The sequence below is a fragment of the Erithacus rubecula genome, assembly GCF_903797595.1.
Source record: "Erithacus rubecula genome assembly, chromosome: 5".
In the NCBI taxonomy this organism is placed as follows: domain Eukaryota; kingdom Metazoa; phylum Chordata; class Aves; order Passeriformes; family Muscicapidae; genus Erithacus; species Erithacus rubecula.
The window spans coordinates 41,392,154-41,418,391 of NC_136687.1; the positions used below are offsets into that span (position 1 = coordinate 41,392,154).

Sequence of the window (26,238 nt, forward strand, 5' to 3'; positions counted from 1 at the left end):
TAGGTAACTCGGTGTCAGTCCCTTTAGATGCAAGCACGCTGTCTCTGTGCTTAGCCCAGAGCCCGGATCTGCCAAAAAGGCAAGCGAGAACGAAGGCAGGAAGGAGGGGGGAGGGGCAGCAGCGGCCACGCCGGTCCAGGGCGGGAACGGGCTGCAGCGGCGGCTCCTCGCTCACCGTGTGTGTCTGGGTGATCAGCTGTGTCCGCAGAGGCAGGAGGCTGGAACGGGGCAGATGCAGGGCAGGTGGTCGCAGAGGGTCTGGCTCTCCTGTGCTCGGCCGCGTGGCTGAACGATCCCGCGCGTCCTCCTCCCAGCTCACTGGAAACGCGAGTGCCCTCCCGGAAGCCTCAGAGGCCCCTCCGGGGCCATCCCCACCCACCCCCTTTTGTCTGGACCCATCAGGGACCCTGGGTGTAGCCCGGCCAGCTCCATTGGCATGATAATGGGAAAAATTCTTTCAATTGACACAGTAACAGAAAAACACTCAACCCCCAACATTATCCACCCTGAATTTTTTCCATGCCATCATGCTAAATCATATTGAAACCTTTTAATTATATACATACATGTAGTTACAGGCACAGTATCATATATATAGTTCACCCTAGAACAAGGTCCCCTTGGGGTATGCATCGGGTCTCTCCATCCTTTTGCATCACCCACCAAGTGCAATATGGTCCTTGAGCGAAAACCACCCCACGAACAGGATTGTCTTTGCTGGAAGCAGAGTTCACCCAGACAGTTTTCCCTAACATGCCTCTCAGGTGTACCGCTGGAACCTTATCTCCATCTGCTGCTCCCAAGGGCTCTGACTGGGCAGGGCCTGCTCGGTTAGTGGAACCTCGGGTATTCACTAACCATGTGGCCTTTGGTAGATTGATCTCCCAGTTCTTGAAAGTCCCCCCACCTAGTGCCTTTAAGGTGGTCTTAAGCAGACCATTGCACCGTTCGACTTTCCCAGCCGCTGGTGCATGGTAGGGAATATGGTACACCCACTCGATGCCATGTTCTTTAGCCCAGGTGTTTATAAGGCTATTTTTGAAATGAGTCCCATTGTCTGACTCAATTCTTTCAGGGGTACCATGTCTCCAGAGGACTTGTTTTTCCAGGCCCAGGATGGTGTTCCGAGCAGTGGCGTGGGGCACAGGGTAGGTCTCCAACCATCCAGTGGTGGCTTCTACCATGGTCAGCACGTAGCGCTTGCCCTGGTGGGTCTGAGGCAGTGTGATATAGTCAATCTGCCAGGCCTCTCCATACTTATATTTGGACCATCGCCCCCCATACCAGAGGGGCTTCACCCGCTTGGCCTGTTTGATGGCAGCGCACGTGTTATAGTCATGAATAACCTGAGAGATGCTGTCCATGGTTAGATCCACCCCTTGGTCTCGTGCCCACTTATAGGTGGCGTCTCTGCCCTGATGGCCTGAGGCATCGTGGGCCCATTGAGCCAGGAACAGTTCTCCCTTGTGTTCCCAATCTAAGTCTATCTTTGAGACCTCTATCTGTGCAGCCTGATCTACCTGCTTGTTGTGCCTGTGTTCTTCATTAGCCCGACTCTTGGGAACATGGGCATCCACATGACGGACTTTCACGGGGAGCTTCTCTACCCGAGTGGCAATGTCTTTCCACTCATCAGCAGCCCAGGTTGGTTTTCCTCTACGTTGCCAGTCAGCCTTTTTCCACCTTTCCAGCCAACCCCACAGAGCATTGGCTACCATCCACGAATCAGTGTAAAGGTAGAGCTTTGGCCATTTCTCTCTCTCAGCAATGTTCAAGGCCAGCTGAACAGCTTTGAGTTCAGCAAGTTGACTCGATCCACCTTCTCCTACGGTAGCTTGTGCAACCTGTCGTGTGGGGCTCCATACGGCAGCTTTCCACTTCCGGTTCATCCCCACAATGCGGCAGGAACCGTCGGTGAAAAGGGCGTAGCGTGTTTCATCTGCTGGCAGCTGGTTGTACGGTGGAGCTTCTTCAGCCCGGGTCAGTTGCTTCTGCTCCTCTTCATCAGCGAGACCAAAATCTTCACCTTCTGGCCAGTTCGTAATTATCTCCAAAATCCCAGGGCGATTGGGTTACCAATACGAGCGCGCTGCGTGATGAGGGCAATCCACTTGCTCCATGTGGCGTTGGTGGCGTGGTGAGTAGAGGGAACCTTTCCTTTGAACATCCACCCCAGCACTGGCAGTCGAGGTGCCAGGAGAAGCTGTGCTTCTGTGCCAATCACCTCTGAGGCAGCTTGAACTCCCTCATAGGCAGCCAAGATTTCCTTCTCTGTGGGAGTATAGTTGGCTTCAGATCCTTTGTAGCTTCTGCTCCAGAATCCCAGGGGTCGGCCTTGGGTCTCACCAGGCACCTTCTGCCAAAGGCTCCAGGACAGACCATGGTTCCCAGCTGCAGAGTAGAGCACATTCTTTACCTCTGGTCCTGTCCTGACTGGGCCAAGGGCCACTGCATGAGCGATTTCCTGTTTGATCTGGGCAAAAGCTTGCTGTTGTTCAGGGCCCCAATGGAAATCATTCTTCTTGCGAGTGACCTGGTAGAGAGGGCTCACAATCTGGCTGTACTCAGGGACGTGCATTCTCCAAAAGCCGATAGCACCTAGAAAAGCTTGTGTCTCCTTCTTGCTTGTTGGTGGGGACATTGCAGTGATCTTATTGATGACCTCAGTGGGGATCTGGCGCCGTCCATCCTGCCACTTCACTCCCAGGAACTGGATCTCTCGGGCAGGTCCTTTGACTTTGCTCTTTTTAATGGTGAACCCGGCTCCCAGCAAAATCTGGATGATCTTCTCTCCTTTCTCAAACACCTCCATTGCTGTGTTCCCCCACACAATGATGTCATCGATGTACTGCAAATGTTCTGGAGCCTCACCCCTCTCCAGTGCAGCCTGGATCAGTCCGTGGCAGATGGTGGGGCTGTGCTTCCACCCCTGGGGCAGTCGGTTCCAGGTGTACTGCACGCCCCTCCAGGTGAAAGCAAACTGAGGCCTGCACTCTGCTGCCAAAGGAATGGAGAAGAATGCATTTGCAATGTCAATGGTGGCATACCACCTTGCTGCCTTGGACTCCAGCTCGTACTGGAGTTCCAGCATGTCCGGCACGGCAGCGCTCAGCGGTGGAGTCACTTCATTCAATGCCCGGTAGTCCACAGTCAGTCTCCATTCTCCATCAGATTTCTGCACAGGCCAAATAGGACTGTTGAAGGGTGAGTGGCTCTTGCTGACCACCCCTTGGCTCTCTAGATCACGGATCATTTTGTGGATGGGGATCACAGCATCTCGATTTGTCCGGTACTGCCGGCGGTGCACTGTCATGCTGGCAATTGGCACCTGTTGCTCTGTCACTTTCAGGAGTACTACTGCAGAGGGGTTTTCTGACAGTCCAGGCAAGGTGTTCAACTGCTTAATGCTCTCTGTCTCTACAGCAGCTATTCCAAAAGCCCACCTGAACCCCTTGGGGTCTTTGTAGTAGCCATTCCTGAGGAAGTCTATGCCTAGAATGCACGGTGCCCCTGGGCCAGTTACAATTGGATGTTTCTGCCACCCCTTCCCTGTCAGGCTAATCTCAGCTTCCAGCAAAGTGAATTCCTGTGATCCCCCCGTCACCCCAACAATGGAAACAGGTACCTTCCCCACATGTTCTGATGGTATCAGGGTGCATTGTGAACCAGTATCAACTAACACTTTATGTTTCTGTGGCTTTGACGTGCCAGGCCATCGCACCCACACTATCCAATAGATCCTGTCATCCCATGCCTCTCCCTGGCTAGAGGCAGGGCCCCTCTAGCCCTGGTTATTATTTCTTTCCTGGGCATACATAGTGGAGGTTCCTTCCAGGGGATCTGACAGAACATCCTCCTTGCTGTAATACCCTGCACCTTGCTTGTGGGAGGTTGAGGCTACAAGCCAATATTCCCTTGTTTCTGAATGCTAAGTAGAACAAGCCTACCAGCAACACCAGCCACTGTATAATAGCACTGGCAATTAAAACAGATCTGAAATCCTTGAGAACCAGTGGGGTAGCCTCAAAAAACTGGGTGATGGGTTGGAAGAAAATTTCCCTTGCACTCGTTATCTCACAGTAATTACCATTACTGAAATAGCCCCAGAAACATGCAGTTAGAGTACGATAGCTCCGGATCCATGCAACCGCTTCCCAGAAAAAATTAAAAACCCATGAATTCCTGACATAATCAATCCACCAAACCAATCGGACAATAGCCACAGCAACCTTGGTGAGGGGGCCCAAATTCAAATAAGGGCTTACAAATGGGAGGGAGATGGCTGTGACCACATGGAACACAAACCAGATTAAACCAGACAACATATTGCCAGTTAAGAGAGCTGTTATTCCTGTGTTAACTCTCAACTCAGTGCCCTCTGCCCCACGTTGGGCGCCAAAATCTGTCCTGGTTTGAAAGGACAGGTGTCTGCCAGTAAGGGCAGAAGTTTCCCTCTGGAATAGAGACTTTGGTTCCACTCCCCTCCCCCAAGTATTATGATTGTTTGAATCAAGGACTCTGAGGCAGAGTTAAGGGGGGTGGGAATAACAGCTCTTTTACTAATATATCTAACTATACCAACAGAAAACAATAACAGTTAAAATTGCTAACAGAACGAAATAGGTAACTCGGTGTCAGTCCCTTTAGATGCAAGCACGCTGTCTCTGTGCTTAGCCCAGAGCCCGGATCTGCCAAAAAGGCAAGCGAGAACGGAGGCAGGAAGGAGGGGGGAGGGGCAGCAGCGGCCACGCCGGTCCCGGGCGGGAACGGGCTGCAGCGGCGGCTCCTCGCTCACCGTGTGTGTCTGGGTGATCAGCTGTGTCCGCAGAGGCAGGAGGCTGGAACGGGGCAGATGCAGGGCAGGTGGTCGCAGAGGGTCTGGCTCTCCTGTGCTCGGCCGCGTGGCTGAACGATCCCGCGCGTCCTCCTCCCAGCTCACTGGAAACGCGAGTGCCCTCCCGGAAGCCTCAGAGGCCCCTCCGGGGCCATCCCCACCCACCCCCTTTTGTCTGGACCCATCAGGGACCCTGGGTGTAGCCCGGCCAGCTCCATTGGCATGATAATGGGAAAAATTCTTTCAATTGACACAGTAACAGAAAAACACTCAACCCCCAACAGTGTTGTTACATGGATCAGAAGTGCTGGGGTGTCTGTCTCGGACCGGACCAGGCACCCACCACGGCGGTGGCCCAGCCAATGAAACAATGGTAACACCTATCCTCACATTCTATTTGAATACATAATGCCTTCCCACTCAATACATGCTTAATATGATCAGTTTTGTTTTGCCTGGTAATAATTCACTAATAAGTTACCATGCATAGCTTGATTAAAGAGAGAAAACAAGTACCCCAAGCCTCTGTGATGGCATCTAAGTAACACTAACAGCGAGAAATACAGAGGATGGTTCAGCTATGTGAATAATTAAAGATATGTCAAAATAGAGCAGCAAAAGAATGTTTAGAGCTAACCATATTCATTCATTACTGAATTTGTCTTGATTAGTAATTCCCTCAAAGAATATGAGATTTCTTCATTATTCCAAAATAATTTTATGCAAATATTTGATTTAGTAAATGAGTGATGGCAAATAAATTTTCCTTATTTTGATGATTTTTAACTTTGAAAGAAGTGGTTTACGTTCATCTTTCACAACTTTTTTTTTTTAAACATTTCCACTATTTCTTTATAGTAAACCCATCATGTAGAGTATTGGATTAAAAGAACACAGTCACAAGGAGAAGAAAAAGTAAAAGACTGAAATTTAGAAAATTTTTAAAAATGGAAGTAGATATTGCAGTTTTGTTAGTTAATTATTTCCAACAAAGAAAGATGTCTTGCTCATGTTTCCTACAATTTTCAAAGCAGTAACCTGAAGATGCCCAAAGCAGAGAGACTGTTTTTGTTTTTTTTAATGGTACAAGATAGAAAGCTGTATTTTAAGATCATTACCAGCTATGTGGTTGGAGGGGACTCAGTGGGACCCAGCAGTTTGCAACACCAGTGTCCAGCAGTGACACCACATCGTGCTACAGTCCACACACAGTTCTGTGTCAAACAGCAGCTGCCTTCTCCCTGGAGAGAACTGAGGCAGAACTGGACATGGAAAAAAAAAAAAAAAAGAAAGGGTCCTTAATAGGAGTCCTTGGGGTTTTTTTTTTGTGTGTGTGGTTTTTTGTTGTTGTTGGTTTTTTTTTTTTTTGTTTGTTTTGTTGTTGTTGTTGTTGTTATTTTGTTTTTGTTTGGTTTTGTTTAGCTTTTGAAAATTAGCCAACTTCCAAAGGAGACATTATATGGCTTAACTCAGTTCTGGCACACTGATGATCCATCGCCCTGTTCAAGTCATTGATTGATAACAGTGAAATGCACTAGCTCGGTTTGCTGTGGCATGCATGTTGATGCCTGTGCGGTTTGGGGTTAATGTTAATTCTGGATGGTCCGTCTGCCAGGTAGAAGTTCCAAACAAGTTTTTCAGAGATTAAATTTCACTTTTATTTTTCAAGTTTACCTTGAGAGAATGCATTTCCTGTAAACTTATGCCATTAAGCATTAATTCTTATTTCAGTGTTCATAACTGGTCAGTCTCTTTATAAAGCTTTAAAATAAATTTTGCCCAGAACTAATGTCTAGGTTAGAAGCTTATAATTATTCATGTCACTTACTGTTTCTAAATTCTGGCATGCTAGAGAATTTATTTGCCTCTTCAGGAACTTTTCTTGGCATTTAAAAAGACAAAACAATGCTTTGGGTGCTTCCTTGGCCAATAAATTTTCTCTATCCACTGATTTTTAAAAGTGCAAACTTAATATATGCTGTGTTATTACTGAAAAATGTACTATTCCATCAAATTTCACCTGTCATTAGGTCCTGTTCTCTTAGTGTGAAACAGACCAAGGGTCAAGTAATATGCATTTCAGTATAGTTATGAATATTTCTAATAGATTCTCTCAGTACTAGACAAATACAATTTTTAGTATTTCTCTTTTCCCTGAATATTTATACATGATTGTTATTCTTCCACTAGCCCTAAATTATAGAAGGGATCTCTCATTCATCTGATTCCTCCGCCCAGGTCCGCACCGCTACGCTGGTCTCCCTCTTTGATCATAACTTTCACACTGAGGTCTGCATTTTCCATGGCCACTGCCCAGCACCTGCTCACTAGCTCACAGCCAAGCCTTTCTGTGGACACTGGGTTCTGGGGTGCAGCTTCCCCATGGGCACTGCTTTGGTCCCCCTCCTCCCTCACCCGATTTGGTATTTCCCTCTTCTGCTCACTCGTGTGCCCCTTGCTCTCCTGTTTGTTTTACAGTTTTCATCAGTTCCTGGTCATTTCCTTTTGCACAGTTTTGCCTCAGTATTTTAATTCTGTGGGTGGATTGAGTTACAGGGGATTTAGAATAACTCATGCCTACATTAATACATCCAAAACATTATAATATTCCAGCTCATGTGTATTAACTCTATACATTCTGTTGATGCATCTTCATTTTCCCTAAATCATTCACACAGTCAGGTCCTCTAGCCCACAAAATAAAACAGAGAACAATCAGACAGCAGATAAGATAACAGCAAACTCTAAAAATTCTTTTTTCACCATGCACTACAGAGTATTTAAGCTTCTGTGGTAAGACCCTCATCGTTAGCCTGATCTGAGCCAACCCATCTCACCATCACCTTGCAACATCTACCAGTAACTTATAACTCAAGTTATCATACCTCAGTAGAAAATGAGAAAAAATATGGAAATAGGAAGCAGCTCCCACTATGAATTGTTCTAAAATGTTTCACAAATGTGATGATCCCTAAGGAACTGCTACCTCTTCTTGCATTTTTAAAAATAATTTCAGCAGTTATCCAGTACTTCAAGAAAATTTAACATCTTTTTTACATCATGAGGCATTTTTTGTTCTGCAGATAAGCTACAGATCCAAAGGAGGACTTGTTTGAGAAATACATAGGTAATAAAAGGGTAATTAAGAGCCAACACCTCTCCTAGATATGCTAAAAATCAGTATCTTAACAAAATAGAAATAACTCCTCCATAAAGTTACAAACATAAGGTTGCTGTTATTACCAGCAGCTAATTAATTCTGTAAGAGTCCTGCACTTGTAAAGCACATAACCCTAACATTAACATTAGCAAAAGAGAAAATTCTTTTAGTTTCTACATAATCATAAGTTATAGATTCATAGATAACTCTCGCTTTGAGATTTAAAAAAATATTTTTTGTAATGCTAAACTCATTGGTGGACCCTAATTGAACTTTTGTTGCCTTTCTGATGTGAGACTGCAGTATACTCAACTGCTTTATCAAACAGATGTTCCAAATTATTTTGTAATGTAAATATTTGAAAGATACAATATTACTTAATTGTGTATAAGAGTTTGAGATTTTAAACAACTTGCTCAAATAAAGTTTTTAGTGTCTACAGGTTCTGATTTTTCCATAGTCATGCTAATCCTCTCAAGTCTATGGATCCTAATTACTTGTTATTGATGTCACAATTAATCAGGCCTGAGAAGATGTGCACAACTGAATATGGTACATAAATCTCTTACTCTCATCAGCTCTGTAAAATTCAGGCAAAGGAGAAAAAAAGAGAGCTGCTTTATATTTCATTATATTTTTATTGGGATATTTCAGTTTGTTTATATCAATAAATCACTTCTGATTCCAGGGAGAGTAGTGAATTACTCCCCTGATTTGTCCTTGGGTGACTGTTGCCATCTCTCTTTAATCATCAATCATTTCTCAGGTTATTTCAGTTAAAACACTCAAATGGGAGTCTCCAAGCTGATAGACCTGCTAAACCAATTTTCAGTGGATTTAAGGGAAAAGGAAGCAAAAAAAGAAAAAAAAAAATGAAAAAGAGAGATGTATTTCCAGATAGTGATTAATAAAGATTAATAAAGTGAAGCATTACTTTCATCTATTTTTGCAGCAGACAATTTCATTAGAGAGGTGTATAATGGCCTGGGAGTATCCAGAAAGCTTGAGAGAGTGTTTATTTTATTTAATGCTCTTAATGTTCAAACAATCTCAGTAGGAAACCGTCATAGCAATGGCCAGGCAGAAACTAGTCACCTGTTTCTCTCTCTCTCTTTCCTGCTGTTGGGGGTTGAGTGTTTTTCTATTACTGTGTCAATTGAAAGATTTTTTCCTATTCTCATGCCAATGGAGCTGGCCGGGTTACACCCGGGATCTTTGACAACTCTAGACAAAAGGGGTAGGTGGGAGCGGCTTCCGGCGGGGTTACTCGTGTTCCTGGCGAGCTCGGAGCAGGACGCCCCGTCTGCAGCCACGCTGTGGGGCACAGGAGAGCCAGACGGTCTGTGATCACCTGCCCTGCATCTGCCCCGTTCCAGCCTCCTGCCTCTGCGGACACAGCTGATCACCCGGACACACACGATGAGCGAGGATCTGCCCACTCCAGCCTGTTCCCACCCGAGACTGGCGTGGCCGCTGCCGCCCCCTCCCACCTCCGCTCCCGCCGCTTCTCTGCAGCTGCCGGGCTTTGCTCCATATGCAGCACCGGGACTTAGTGCAGAGAGTGTGCCTGCAGCTAAAGAAAGGACTGGAACTGACTTATCTTTTCTGTTTTGTTGGTAATTTTAACAACTGCTGTTGTTTCTGCTTGTACGCTTAGATATATTAGTAAAAGAGCTGTTATTCCTACCCCCTTATCTCTGCCTCAGAGTCCTTGATTCAAACAATTATAATACTTGGGGGGAGTGGAACTAAAGTCTCTATTTCAAAGGAAAACTTCGGCCTTTATTGACAGACACCTGTCCTTCAAATCAGCACACCTATACAGCACATCAGCAAAACACTTGTCTAAGATGCTGCCTTTTGGGGCAATGTTTGTCTAGTTCTCAAAGGAGGTACAAAAGAGGATTTGAGTACAAAGTCACAGGAAGTGTTGTGACACCTTGGAAGTAACACAGTTACTCTCCTGTCCCTAGACACTTGCTCTTGACCCACTCTGCTTTTCCTAGTACCATCATGCTGGCCCACAGCCCAGGGGCTCCTCAAATGTGTGGTATAAAAAGGCTGGAAGGGGTCATGGGAGAACTGGCTTGGCAGGAGGTTTGAGGGGTGAGCAAAGGACACATCCTGCACCAATATTATCAGCAACATACATAGTAATACATCCCATGCATTTACTCCCTGTTTTGGTTTTAAGAACGGTTATTTCCATGTTTATCAGTGACAAGAAAATAGTAGCAGCATGGTCTGACACCACAGCAAAGGACAGCACCGGCTGCAGACTCCCATCCCCTTCCAATGAGGTTGCTCCAGGTCTGGTTCTGTACTGGTTCAGTTCTCTGGCTTCATTTTGAGTAGGATCTCACAAGTCCAGTAAACTATTATAAACAGGCGAATTATACACCAAAGCAGTGTCTTTCCAGACAGTGACTGGAATCTCACTCAGCTCTCAGAAAAGGAGCTGTCTTGAGTGCCCAGCTCTCAGTAAAGGAGCATTCTGGTTTGTTGGGGTCTGTCCCAGCCATAACTCGGCTCAGGGCTTCCACTTGGCTCTGCCTAGATGCATCCAGCTCTGGTCCGAAAAGCTACTATGACTGCCTCCCCCAGGAGGCACTCCTGACCTGCAGCTGCAGAAACACATCTCCTATATGGAACCATGACTCATATTACCGAGAGAAGGAGCCCAGGGCTGGGGCTGCCCTGGCAGCAGTTCTTGAAGCACAGGGACAGTTGAGGGAGAGTGTTCTTGAACCTGACTAATCATGCAGACCAGTCCAAATTATACAAGAATATTATTGTGAAAGCATTGGAAATTGTACATACAGATTGTAATTTGACCATTTTCCTCAAGCAGGACTTTTCTCCAGTACAGACTGCAAGGCTGGACCTGATTCTTTAACTGCAGCATTTACTTTCCCAATATATTAACTAAAATAATTCCTAATAAGATTTTGTAGCATAATATGGGCAGTTTAAAAAAGAACAAAAAGATACAAAACTTTTACTGCCCGGAATAAGCACAAGCATTGTCTTTGGGCAAAATAAATACGTCTTATCCACTAGGCTGTATGGTGTTAGTATAGGAAGTTAAAGCAGAAGCAATCACAGAACAACTTCCAGGAGCAGTTTTATTTAAGAAGCCTTGTTTCTTTCATTATACAGCCAGACCTATCAAAAAGGTCTGTCTTTATTCAGAGGAAAAATAGGACTCATGGAATACTGCAGTGGAAATCCTTCTGAAGGTGGCTCATCCAGGGTTTGGATGACAAATCTACAGGGCTACAATAGTATTGTACAATTGCTACAGGGGTACAATAGCAATGGTTTAGGTGCAATGAGCTTCATTGCCTGGGGAGCTGTGACCATTAGAGTATGCAGATAAAAGGGGTATTGAAGGAGAAATAATAAAGTGGATGCATAATAAGGAGTTTATAACCCTAGAGGTAAAACAAGGATTTGTACAGCCATGCATTAGTCAGATTCACAGAAGATATTTATTTTTATAAAACACACAAATAATGAAAGGCCTCTTTGCTGAAATTAAAATGCTAAGGTTAACTGCTAACACTTCATTTAACCACAGGTAATTCTTTTCAGTATTGTGAGCAGCTTTGTAGGAAAACTCGAAAATATAAGAGCAGAACTTGTCCACACATTAAAGACCATAGACTAAAAAGGCCAGATCCTTGTGTTACCTCTCTTGAGCTAAATCACTGAACTAAAAGCACAAACCAGAAGGAGGCATGAATTGAAGTATTATCCTTGTGCATTCCAGGAGCACTGGAAGAGCTGAGGTCCGGGAGAGGACTTGTAGGTCCAGACAGGCTAAACAGTGCAGTTTAGCACACTAAACTATCTTCTCTCTTATTGATTTATGCACAGAGTGCATCTATTCTGTTAACACAAGATTAGTCACAGGATCCTCAAGTTACTATTACTTGTGGGTATACATGTTAGCGTAACTTGTATATACTACCAGCCCCAAACTCCTCCCACAGTTTTTGATGAAGAGTTATTTATCTATTAATAATTAGTTTTAATGCTCCCATATATTAGACTTCAGAACTTCTTTACACCACTTCATGCCAAAGCTTCAAATGCATTAAAGGGGAAGTTCATTATTTTTTATTTATAATTATCTTGTTATTGTCATAACAAGACAGATCTTAGATGAGAACAGAAGAGAGTGGGAAATTATCTACTCATCCTCTGTTTATGTTTACTACTACAAAGAGGCATGTGATGGCTTTGGCCTCAATCCAGCTACCATTCATCTCTATAGGACTCTTGCTATAACTATCACACAAGAATCATGAAGCCCTTTTTTATCTTCTGCTAACTTAGGTATAGACACGCCATTGCTCAGTCTACAAAGATCCCAAGATGGTGCCTCATGGCCAATGAGCTACCAAATGACAGAACAAAACATTTTGTTGGTATATGTCATTATTGTTCTGAAAATAAATTTTCCTGCAGTCTAAGTGATTTATTTTCCTTCCATTTCCAAGTAAAAAAAAAAATCCCCAAACCAAAAAAACCCAATCAAAAATAACTAAATCAACCAAAACTTGTTTAAAACTAGTGAAACTTGACAATTCAGTTATGTCAGCTCTGGAGCCAATTTGTTCCCTGATGCAACCCTTGTGCCCCAAGCAGGAATATACCATCAGCAGTCACCTCGCCCCTCCTCATGCCTAGACAGGCTGATCCAGGGGCTTACCAGCCCAGGGGTCTTAGGCAAGTGCCTCCATACCCAGTCAGTCCTAGACCCCCTTCAAGCTCCAACCCTGCAGCACTGTGGCAAATATGACTTGACAAGCAGCCTTGGCACAGTCCTTGCCTGGCTCACTGCATCCCATGTCTGCCTGCCTCTATTCATTTAACCTTGCAAAGGCATGGAGCAGTGGAATTTGTCCTCACAGGAGACACACTGGTCAGATATCTCCAGTTTTATTATTAGGGTCTTTCCCACATTACATTGGAGAGCTAATTCAGAGTAGTTTTCTAGTCTTTGGATCTTTGCCCAACCCAGTATCTATGTGTTTTTTCCTTCTCTCAGTCTATTAAAAGTGCCATGTACAAAACCCTAATGATTTCTTCCTCTGTTCAAGAAATCCTTTTTAGGGTTTTGACCACATCCACACACATAAACATCTTATTCCCAGCAGCTGTTAGTCTCATTACCTTTGTCTTGCTTTGGACCACAAATTTATGGTTTTGTTTGCTGTTTTCTTGCATGCAGTTCTGTACCTTATTTATTTTCCTGATGTTTCTCTGCCTGCTGTCTTAACACAGTCCTTGATCCTAGAGAGACTTGGCCTGTATCTTTTTGCTGCAAAAAACTCACTTCCCCTAGTGATTTTCCAGCAATAAACCTCTACCGTCTTTCAGTGTAATATGAAAATTCACATAGATTATTTTTACTTTCGGTCTGCATATTCTTGCATTTGTGCATATAAAATATTTTTCACATGAATATAAAGCTGAAATTAATAAAACAAATTAATTGCTTGCATCCTCCCATCCGTTCTAAATTACATTTACAGAATTTATTCCATTACTACATGAGCATCTCACTCCCTGGCTCCTAACCCAGCTGCCTTATAAATATAACGAGGCTTTCCTTTTGGCATAATTTATTGGTCTGTTTTTTCTTTCCCCTTCACCTCACTCTGCAACCAGTTTATCCATAGGGAGTAGGCAGTGGCACAGGGCTGCAGCAGGGAGCTTTGGCTGTCTCTTCTGGCAGCAGGGGATAATTCAGAATAGGATGGAATCTGTGCCAAGTTATACTGGGGCTGGGTTTTATTCCTCCTAGGTTTGAACTGGAAGAAGCAGAAATATATCTCAAAGCTCTGTCACTCCAGCCATACAAAGGATACTGAAATCACTACCCAGTTGTGAATTCAATTTGTCATTTTTTTTGAGACAAAGGCAATTGAGGCATTGTACCACCACCTTCCCCAAGGCAGTATCACCTTCCATAGCTACAATGCGGTGATTTTCCAGCTGCATCCCCTCCCTCCTGGACAGCCAGGATGGGTGGTCACACAGCTTCCAGAGGAGGCTGCATACCTCCTCTCACCCAACCCAACAGCTTCAGCACCTGATCTGTCAGTGCTGGGAGTTACTGACAGAATTCAACTTGAGCAGAGCAGCTAAGAGCGGCAGAGAGAACACTTCAAATTTGCAGCACCAGCAGCATTTGAAAGACAGTCACAGGATGTTTATAAGCAGAGTGGGAAGAATATCTTTATATATAGATATAAGAAGCACAAACACACTTAGACCTGTATTCATTATTAGTTTTAAGATAAAGCCAACAGGGTTGTTACTCTTTTTCCCTTATATCTACATATTTTCAATCCCAAGATCATGCCTGAATCAATGTGCTTTAAATAGATGCAAATGTGTCCACATGCACTGTTGAAAGCAGTTGGCAGTTAACCCAAGGGAAATGCTGGAATGAGGACAGGTTGGAAGACGAGACTGACGGAGTTCACATCCAAGAGGCAGTGTCCGAGAAAGACTCCTGTGTAACAGCCCAGAGAGGGAGGGGAAAAGCAAGAGCCAACGAATCCAACTGGTGTCTTAAATTCTTATTCCATAAAAAGGCACTGTAGATGACATCTACACGTCATGATAATTTCCTTTATATATAAGCATGTAGTTTCTAGTGACTGATAGAAAGTAAGCAGAACAGTTGCTAATGTAATTGTGAAAAAACCCAGAATAACACAGCGATTTCAAATTGTTTAGTCTGAAAGTGACTAACACAGAAAGAGAAAAGGGCTTCTGATTACAGCATCTGCAAGAAGCTCTTCAGTCTCCTTACCCCTATAAATATACTTTCAGTATTGAATGTGCCTAGAACTCTAGTGTGCCTTGCATTGGATGCCATTAGAAGATATTTCCAGACAGATGCTTTAAACAAAGCTTTTAATTCTCCAGATACAAATGTGCCTTAGTGAAGAATGTTTATGTATGAAAAAATAATTATATTTTTCAGATATTGCCTTGTCATGTGACATATTCCACTTGAAATTATAGCATTTTATATGTCTCAACACTGGGAGATTTTCACCATAGAGCATTAAATACTGAGTTTATAGTCAATATTGAAATATTCAATGGATGAAAGCTGGAGCTAAAGAAATGCAAACATAAGTAACCTAGGATCAGGATGTATTTGTTATTCAAAAACTTCTGAAGAAATCTCACTTTCCCTCCATGACCTAGGAACTCTGAATTACCATCAGCTCCTGGCTAAAGTAGAGACATTTGTTTGCTGAGACATGGTTAGAAGAGTTTGTAACAGCCCCAAGACCCTCTTCTTCTCAAACTCACACCACAACAAGCTCCCACTGCACTTTCTACATTCCTGTTGGGAACAACTGCTGTAAAAGGATTTTATCCTTTACTTCTTAGCTATGCAAAGACAAGTTCAATCTTTACTTCTCTGGCCACAGACACCTGTCAAAACATGAACCTAAACATTTCCAGAGTTTTCTATCTTCAACCTCCTTCCTATGTAAGCAAAAGAACTGCATAAATTTGAACGCATAGCCTGCTGCTTGCCGACATGCCTAACAGAACCATCGTATTGCTGTTAGGTGTTCCAGCTGTGCTGTGCATTTATTGCCACTGGATTATTTTACCAGAAAAACACACAAAGTTCAGTTTGGAGTGTCTTTCATGTTTGGGGATAGGGGAGGTTTGTTTTCTTTTTTTTACATAACCAAAATATTTTTCCATTTACTTTTTAACCTTCAGCACTTCTGGTTTTTTTGGTAGCCTGCTACGTATGGTTGCTCCTTAGTTACCATGACACTCACTAATGTGCAGAAGGTTAGAGCCCAAGAACAGAAAGCAGCTGACTCACATGAGAAGATGGACAAGTTGTCAAGCAGATAACTCTAAAAAGCACACAGAGGCTCCTTGGCTGACATAAATCAGTGTAGCACCATTGAAGTAAGAGTTATAAATCTCTCCCTCTGACTTGGTAAATGCCTTCAGGGATCAGAGCTGCACCTGCAATTCTGTTGATGCAGTTGAGATTTTAGAAACTACAGCTACAGATCTCTGAAATAAGCACAAATACAGATGCAAGTATATAATTCAGCATTTATCATAATATTTTCAGTGACTTTCCTGTAGGTATAAACCAAAAAAGTGTATGGAGTATGAACACTAAAGCAGAGGTGAAACTAAATCTCAGATCCAAAGGACATGGACGAGACTTGAATTTCATGGCACAAGCTTCCCCTTGCCCAGAGACTCAGTCCCAAATATCAAGTGCTTAAAATCCAAGTAACTGATAGGAGCTTCACATTTTCCTTCCTGTGGGAAAGTAAAAGTTAAGAAACGTGTGGTCTTGCAGCTTCTGCATTAGATGATCAGGATCCAGTTTGGAAGGCTTTGTGGCAGCTGTGGAATGGGTAAGCTGGTGATGACACTGCCTGACATATTGGATTGTCTTTTTATTTAAATGGATAAAGTCCTAGTAAAATCAATGTGGCTCCTGCCAACAGCTCAGGAAACCCTGTGTTATGTTTGCTTTAACAACCATTTAAAGAACCAAATGAAGCCTTTGGGAATGTAACACAACCTGCCCCATGCTGGTTTTACTGTGGGCTGCTTCCTTGGTCACTTGTTCTCAGGTGGGCTCAGCACACCAGCCCCCAGCATCACCACATCAAAGAAAAAAGAGCAGTTAGCTGACCTAGCTCCCAAATAAACCCCCTAAGAAAGCATTATTTCTGATCTAGTTTTTTATTAAGGCTGTACAAAAAGCTGTTATCACAGTGAGGGTGGGGACAGGGCTGTGCAGCAGGAGGGGAGAGGGGTCCCCAGGACTGACATGCTCCAAAACTGCAGCATGACACTCAGTGCCCTGTCCTCTGCAATTGCATTGGGGAAAGCCCAGCCTGTGATTCTGCTGCCAAGTCAGAGGGCAAAACTAATATAAACATGACTTTTTATAAAGAGTTGCCTAACGGAGTCTGAGCATTTTTACTGCTTCTCAATCCCTGAGTGAAAAGTCAAACCTATGAAACTGATTTTGCCATTTCAGATTGGCTAGCCTAGCTGATTAGACAGTGAAAATATGGATTTTTTATTTGTATCAGCATTAACAAGAATCCAGAAAGCTATACCTGTCTAGCAGCTGTTACTAAGGGTCATCATGCTTAGTGGACAGCATCATTAGCATCACACCAAATAAGAGGTCGAAGGAAAGGCTCTTGATGCAGCCTGGGCTCCCACAAGAAAGCAGTGATGCTATCTGCTGAGCCTTAGCATGCTGCTTTTCCTCCACAGCCTTGTATGTGTGATTTTGTGTTTTTTCCTACTCTCGTCCACTGTGAATTCTACTGCTAAGGTGCATGGAGAAGGTGCAAGCAGTGTCAGGAACCAGCAGGAACTTTTGCTGAGCTGTAACAAGTGTTTTCTGTGTCACTGAGGCATTCTCCCACGAGGTCTGATGAGCACAACACCAAAAAGCTCTTGCAAAGTTCCAGTGCTGTCTAGATTAAGGCACTATTAATTAAGTGCTATTAATATTCATGCAACTGATTGAGTATTATAATTCCAGGCCTTTTTTTCCTGCAAATAACAAGGGTCTTGAAGTTTCTTGCTGATTAAGAAGTTTTATTGTATGGCAATAGCATTCTGAGCATCGGTAAAGATGACAATGGGGAAGATAGTCTGGCTGAGGAAATTTTTCTGTTTTCTAGTAGTGCTTCTGCTAAAGGATAATTCTGCAAAATAACACGTGTAAGTTCATTGCTTTGCTTTATAAAAACAGTGAAGAACCTGAACTGAGCAGAGCTACAGAAGAGATATTATGTTAACTTGCCTTTGTTAAAGTTTATTATGTGATTCAAGTCCATTATACTCGCCAAGAGACAATAAATACTTGACCTGTGAATATTAGAAGGGAATTCGTCCTTATTTCCTCCCCTCAGATTACATAAATCTGAATGACAAGCTATTTAATCTGGGTAATAGTTAACGATCTTTGACTGCAGCTGTTAATATTACCCGAAGGAATACCAGCTACTAGTCAAGAGAGCTGTGGTAACACCGTGCTAATGAGATCCATATTCAAGGATATTCAGACTTTGGATTTGATTTTGATGTTTGATTGCCATAAACATATTTCAAAAACAAAAAATAATTGGCATTTATAATAACAGGGTCAGTAAGAGGGTCCAACTGTATAAGAATCCTTTATATTTTTGGAGACTTATTTGGACTGCCTCTGAACATCCTGGAATTGCCTTTGGCTTTCCCTCTCAGGCACCTGAGACTACTTTTTCCTTCGAATAAGATTTTGCTTACAGTCTGGTTGTTTTAATTAAAACTTTTAAAGCATTTTACATTGTATAATATAGCCTTCACAGAACCATCACCTCTGAAAGTGCTGATGACCTTCAGAATAACTCTTGCAAAGCACTACTGAATCAAAAATGTGGTTTTGTGTTTTCTCTCTATCTTTTTTTTATTTATTTTTTTTTACACATTTCAAAACTGTTTTATACTGCACTACTAAATTGTGTATGTGAGATGGATGAAACATAATAATCTGAAGGGATCAGTCATTGAGACAATTGTCAGGGCAGTAACATCTCTCTTCAGGGATTCCTTTTTCAGGGGAAAAAGACAGTATTCAATACAAATTCGTGGTATTTTTTCCTCTCCCTTTAACCAGGGTCATCCCAAGGAGCCTATTTGGCTCTCTACACTACTCTCTTCTGGAAAATTTTTCAGCACCTGCCCACAGCAAAGCTATGCTGTACAGAACAAACCCTCAGCTATCTGCTTGGTTCCTTGCGTAATGGCTGTTGGTTGCACCTTTGAAAAGAAAGTTTGGGAATTCTCTCTGTGAAGAACACGCAGATACTTTCAAAGTTTAGCATTCCCTACATGTTTAACATTTCTATTTTTTGATGTATTTGGTTGCTGTTTGATTTGATGTGATATGGTTTTACCTGGTGAGAAAAAACTTTTTTTAGGTAAAAGAGGAAGTCTTTAACCCTGCATTTCAGAAGACACTCTTCATGACAAAATTTAATTACTTTCTGTTAAATTGTTGCAAATTTTCTGAAAAATATACCAAAGAGCTCTGAGATAGTATAAAATGTTAAACCTTTCTGGTTTTCTATTTCCTTTAGGGCCCCAGATGAAGCTAAATAAAAACAGTATGACTGGCTAACCGAAACTATTATTTTGAAATACATCATGAAGAGAGGAAGATTTTTTCTTTTTCATATGGCTTGCCAAATTTGCATAGTTTTCAGATTCTGTTATACTATTTGGTGTAACAGCTATACCTTGATTTTTCTACTACACAGCCAAGTATTTTGAAAGTTGCTCTCATGCTTTTCTTCCCTTTCTGCCTGTATATGTGCAATTTAAATATCATTATTGAAATATAAGTAGTTAAAGTTGCTTTATTCAGAAGCAACACAACTAAAGAAATTGACTGTATTTTCTGCAGTTGTGAGAAAGTTTGATTTGCTTAGAAATGGGAGAAATAAGAATGAACTCCCAAGGAAAAGAAAGCAACACAGAAAACAAGTTACTATCTGGAGAGTATGTAAAGTACTGGAAATAAAGTTCTAGGCCTATATTAATTTGTCAGTATTTTTGATTGTGAAATGTAATATCAGAAAAGACTTGGATGAGATACTCTTGCCACTCCTGGGCAGTACTAATAGCCTAATTCAGATAAATTGAGAGCTGTCTGTCTCAGGTAGACTTTAGGAAAGTTCCTTTAACACCATTACACCAACATCATTATTTTGGGGGACCGGGTGACAGTGGGCTAAAACATCAGTGTCCAATTTTAGAGACACATAATTACAATCAAAAGTACAAATGGCTCCAAAAACTTTAATTGAGGAGAATTTTGTGTCACCTGTTCCAGTTAGTAAGTATTCTCTGATTTAACTGAATACATGAGTCCAATGTCTATTTATCATTAAGACTCTCCTTTTTATATTTGTGCAAATGTTTTTGCAGCAACTGCTTTCCTGAATAATTGTTTTATAAACTGCAGCCATTGGTGGGGAGGAGGGAGTTGTTGATGGCTGAAGGAAGATGGTTGAACAATAAATTATACTGGGGAGCAGGACAGTGCCAGATAGTATTTGAAATAAATGTGAAATATATGTATTGAGATTTATGTCAATAAATTATTCTTAAATTTTGTAGAACTACCTCTGAAGACATGAACAAGAATTTAATGAAACTCCTGGGGAAAAAAAAGGTTCTGCTACAATGCAGGGGTAACAACCTACAGCAGAAAACGGTGATGCTACCACCAGGTTTCCACAGTGGTTTCCTATGATCTGTTGTTTAATTATTATAAATAGTTTAAATATTGCAGTTGTGACTCAGTTATTTTCAATACTGGGGAATACTTTATTAGGATTTTTTCCCACCAAACCTTCTTTGCTTACCATGACAGTCAGGCTACCATTAGCTAAATGTAGATTATAGAAGAAAGTTGCTAACACTTTCAACTTCAAGCACACACTTAGAAAAATACTATAAATAGGCTCATGTTTTGTAAACTTGTACTTGCCAGAGGCACAGACTACATGCTTTCCTGTGTGAATTTTTTCCCTGTTGCCTTTATAAGACAATTAGCTAGTCTTAGATATCTGAGCTCTCTTTCTATTACAATGAATTTTAAGTCCAATAGCAGCAAGAGACTGACAAAGCCTGTAAGCAGCAAGCTTTCAGGCAAGCTGCTCAAGCAGCTACCCTTGCTATGTCTGCCCATATTTCGCCAGAATTAATTTTAGTTCCTGTGCTGGGTTAGTCCTGGTGTAATCACAGCCTTGGTGGACCTGACAAACTTTGTGTTTTGGTGTGCATTTGGAGAACATTCAGAATTTGGTTCACTTGAGTGAGTTATCATGAGTGTTAGTAATGGACTGAAATACCTGCCATAAGGTTTCTAAGATTGGAGATCTGAGCCTGCAGTGTTGCACAGGTCAGATTAAATTGGGGCTTAGTTCCAAATATTTCACCAAACCTCATGTTTTTGCTTAAAGATATATCCTTTAAAAGTACAATTTTGCATTCTGGGCAAAAAGAAAAAACATCAACAGCACTTTTGCATTAAAAGCAAATTAATCTATCAGTATGTGGCATACTCAGTCCATGGCTGTTTTAACTCTAGTTATATTTGCTTTAAGCTACAGGCAGACATATAGAGGTAATTAATTCTGTCATTGAAACTAGTATATTTATATAGATGGTATTTTGCCAGTCTTCTCACTAACTGTACTGTTTTCCTTCTTTTATATATTACTTCTACTAAAAGCTTGTAACAGTGGCAGAAATGGAGCAATAGAATTAGGGAAGGTCTTGCATTGCATCATCTCTGTAAGTATCAAAAATGAGGCCATTTTCCTGAGTCAGGGTGAGAATTAACAAATCCTGTCTGGTATGCTATTACTGCAATGAAACGTACATTTAAATGTCCGTAGCAAAGGATGGTGTTGTTACTAAGACCTAGGGTCTGAGATTGAAATTTCCTGTTGATGAGATCATCTGTGCTATCAACTCTCTGAGCTGATGCTGCCACAGCATTGTCCTTTATCTTCACTTGCAGTCAGATTCTGGGACTGCTGTAGTTATGTTTGGCTAAACTGTCATCAATGTTTGTTGCAGTAAATTACTCCCTTTGTCTCCCAAGTGGGAACAAAGCTAGGGAAATAGGGTCCAGTTCTTTGACTACATCCATGAAAATTTGCCTTATCTGTCTTGGAAATACTGCCTCTTTTCCAGGCCTTTTATCTGCAGCTGGGAAGTGTTAGACCTTTACACCTCTTGAAAATGAGATCTTGCATAGCTCTTTTTTTCTTTATCTGTTCATTTTATTGAGGAGAATATTTACATTATACCTCCACTTAAGCTCAGTACTCAGTATGTCCATGATGACCTGTTCACTACAGAAATTAAGATGAAAGATGATTTTCATTCTTGTTTACTTGCTATTGCTTCTGTTATATTCCCTCTATTTTGTTTGAATGCAATAGGTTCTATCTACAATCATTATTTTATTGTCTAAGTCTGGTGCAATGTGCTTGCACACAACTTTACAGTATTCAGTAATGCCATGGGAGAAATGTGAATTATGCCTTACCAGTGACTAAAAACATTATTGAAAAGAACAGCAAGAAAAGAGAGACAAATCAAATGTCTGTCTGCTGAGAAGGAGATTATTTTAGTTCCATCATGCAAGGTATTTAAAATGACCTTCCCAAGGTCAGCCAGGACAGCAGTTTCATTTGTTGGGAGTTAAAGGTAGAATTAACAGTGTCTTTGCTCAGAAGATTTCCTATCAAAAAGAGAAGCTCTTTGCTTCTTTACCTTCAGTCTGTTGTATCCTTACATAAGGCAGAGAGAGAGGGTGTTTCATACCATTTAGGAAGTGGCAGCGGGCAGTCTAAATTGGTATACTTAGTTTTAAGTAAGATTTTGACAGTCCATGTGTAGCCTAAGCACTGCAGCTCAAAGGGTGACTTTTGAGCTGGATGAATCAAACTGTATTTCACTAACAACAAACAGTATGGCTCTACTCCCTTGTGGTTTGCTTATCTTGCCTCTTTTGCTACCTTTTATCTGCTCCTGAGATTTTTTTTCACCCAGTAAAACAAGCTGTTATTACGACAGCTGCTGATTCGCTGTTCCTGCTCCATTGCCTGTCTTCTCCTACACCAGCAGTGCAACAGTACAGCTTCTCCACACCTGTGGTCAGTGTTTGGCAGGGGGAAATCAAAAACATGGATAAGCACTGTAAGCCAGGAATTTGTGTCTGGTGTAACTCCCTCCTCACAAGAGTCCTGCTGAAGGGTCTGTTTCTCAAGCACCAACTCTGCCTCAAAAACCTTCCCCATTCTAGGACCCACACATGTGTGCACTGCTGATGACCCCATTACACAGGATGCCAGTCTCTCCCATCCCAAACCCTAGGACATGCAGCCTCAGGAATGGGCAAGTTAGAGAAGCTTCAGCCTCTGCCTAGGCAGAGCTCAGTTTTCATTCTCATTCCTGCAGGCATGGGATACACAGCAGTGCGGATATATCTACCTGTAAACTATTGGGGAAAATTATGTTTAAAAGTAAGGATTTAAATTTAAATTGCATTAGTCAAAATGGACTAAACCTTGTACAGGAGACCCCTTTCAGCATTATCATCCCTTGGATCCATGTTATCCCACACAAAACATTCTTCCGTTTATCTGCAGACAGCTTATAAAATTTATCATAGATGCCTTATAAAACCAGAAATATGGACAAATTAAGCAGATTTTTAAATGATGGTCTAGTGAATGCACTCCTTTAATTTGGTTATTTTACCTTATTATTTATAGCATTTTAAAGTTGACGTAGTATGATACAGGGGCAGCTTTTCTCAATAGTAACCATTTATATCTGCAATAGCAGATTGTTACTCACAGCACGTGCCCTCTCTCTCCTGGCTCTCATTTTCTAATCATCATCTAAGTTTCTATGCCTTTTAGCATGGAATCTTTTCAGTTACCAATGTTGTTTATTTTTGTTTATGTTGTTTATGTTGTTTACATTGCAGTCTTGCCATTAAGCTTAATACCAACCTCTGTTATAGGAGAGAGTCCATCAAGATTATAAACATCGCAGGAAGGAAAATATATACAGCCAAACAGCAAGTATCCTTTCAGCCTCTAGGCAGCGTTTAAAGGCCCCAGTGTTTCTCTTCCTCAGTCATGATTTCATGCACAGGAGTAACCTCTTGCAAGGTTTTTGCATCCTCACTGGATTGTATGTTGAAAACAATACAATTCCACTTAAAATTGCTCTGTGTGTTATTTTTAAAATCAGTTTTATTGAAACTGCCTGTGTGGTGGCATTCAAGTCTGGCCTGTGACAGAGTTCTCCCAATGCATTGATCTGCAGTACAATTCTGTCAGGGTTTGACTTCGGTTTGCCAATTTTAATATATTTAGGTTTTTTTTTAGAGATAGAATTTAGGAGCAAAGACAAGGCAGGCTTAAAACTTAAAAGGGTATAAGAAGAAATTTATTAATAACACAAAAAAATCAGAATAAGATTTCTAGATTATTCCCTCCTTCCCCTTCCCTCATCTTACATATTTCTTAACAGCAACATACAGAGGACACTTTAGTCAGTTTTCTACTTAAATAATCATTTCAGTTCACTCTAGACAGAAAAGTTCATTTTTTTGGTTTAGGCTTAGAGGATGTCTTCACGTTCACAATCTGCGTCTGCCTGGAGAGTAACTGCAAACTATGAATTTCCTCTCATTCCCACAGTCCTTCCAGACCTGTGTTATGGGTTATGCTACACTTGGGGTACTACTTTTAAAGGCAGGCTGCTGAAAACCAAAATTTTCTTCATCTCTTTTTCTATTAAATGTCTCTGTCCATATTTCCAGTCCCAAAACATAGAGAGCTCCATTTCCTCAAGACAAAAGGTCTTCTTTTCAAGCACTTAAACCTCCCCAAGTATATTTCACAGTTTAAAGGAATTTTAGTGTAGTCACAATCCCCTTATAGCCCACAAAAAAGGGTTTTCAGCTACTTATCAGTGGCAACTCTTCAATCTCTTCCCATCTGGAAACTTAGCTTTCATTTCCCTGATTTCAGTAGACTTCTTGCTTTATTCCTTTCATTCCAGGCAGCTCAGATCTAGAGTCTCATCCACGCACTAAAAGGGTTAAACTTGCATCCAGAAAGTGACAGAGCTGGGCCAAAGCCACGCCGGAAAAAAACTTGGCCACTGGGACCATGTGGAAAGGCTGTTCTTCTTTCTGCCACGTGGTCAGCTGGGGGGCCTCTCCTCTCAGAACAGGGGGGAAGGGAGAGGGCTTTGGTGGCTCCACCATCCCCAGAGGGGCCCAGCCGGGCCGGGCCGAGCCGAGCCGAGCCCGGAGCCGAGCTCAGCCTGGCTGCACGGGGCTGGGCTGGGCTGGGCTGGGCTGAGCCCTGCCGAGCCGAGCCCGGCTGCATGGTGCCAGAGCCGTGCGTGGCCGGAGCCCCAGCTGGAGCCCTCCTCACTTCCGTGGAGCTGGAAGTCAAAAAATACCAACCCGGCCCCCACCAATGTGATTTATGGAAACAAAACAACTCTGTCATTGGCCATCTGAGATGTCAACCACCAAATCAGCCCTCTGATTGGTCCCCGCAGTCCACAGGGGAAATCCCAGAGAGAGGACAGCCCTCCTGTTCCCGGCCCCACGCTCTTCCCTCAGGCGGCCACCCCCCCCCCCCCCCCCCCATGTGAAACCAGCACAAATTTCTATTTTCATCCATACTGTTTAAAGTATAGTCAGTCATCACCACATTTCCATTAAGGACTACATACTGAACCATTTTAATCTGTGATTAATAAAATAATTGTAATGTTTTCATTAAATTCTCAGCCTCTGATCAGTGCTGGCAGAGTACAGATTTTCTGTTTCTTTAACGATTCACCTGCCGTTGTCACTGATCTACACTGATAAGACAGTCAACTTTTTCCTTTATTCCCAAGTAATGTGTACTCAGTACTAGCGTCCCAGTTACGTCTGACCTATGTGTGAATTTATTACTCAACTGGCAGAGAGAGAACACCACAATTAATAGAAAGCCAGTGGAATAAGCAAGAGATCCAAGAAATAGGAACCAGTAACCCCTTAACATGGATAGGGTCTGAGGAGAGAGACCTGTGTTGTCTTTGCTCAAGGGGCAGAGATCCATACTACAGATACAAAAGTTTTAGCATTGCTATTTCCTTTGTAGAGGGCAAAAATTACATGCTTTTGCAAATTTGCAGGGGAAAAACCCATGCCATAATGAAAAGATTATTCATGCAGATTTAATTCCTTCCTGCACCAGGAATAAATCGTTCAATTGCTGGATTATATATTTATATATATTTTATTGTGGGGCTGCTTTGCCGTTCTGTAGAAAAGGTGAGTGGTGTTCTGTGGGGAAGCAGAGCTCACTAGTGAAGGAAGCTTCTGTCTGCAAAAGCACCCCTTGCCAGTTTGTTATAATAAGCATAAGCTAGGTGGGAATGGATGTGTAGAAGTTCAGCTGGTGAGGAAGGGATGTGCCTGTAGCTCTCAAGAGTGAGAGTGTTTCTCTGCTTCATTGTCCCACTGGGGACACGGGAGAGGTTTGGAGAGTCAGGTGAGCTCAAACATCTGTTTTTAATACATGGGAAAAGAAAAATCGGGTAAACAAGG

The 26,238-nt window shown here is 42.3% G+C and overlaps 1 protein-coding gene across 1 annotated transcript in view; it reads left to right on the plus strand.

Moving 5' to 3' along the window:
- TMEM154 (transmembrane protein 154) overlaps window positions 1–23,022 on the plus strand; it is a 52,438-nt gene extending 29,416 nt beyond the window's left edge. The window contains 2 exon segments of the mRNA XM_079305477.1: window positions 18,703–18,825; window positions 19,166–23,022. Of these exon segments, the coding sequence (XP_079161603.1) occupies window positions 18,703–18,825; window positions 19,166–19,187 (145 nt within the window). The 3' untranslated portion in view covers window positions 19,188–23,022.
- Window positions 23,023–26,238: the final 3,216 nt, after the last annotated feature.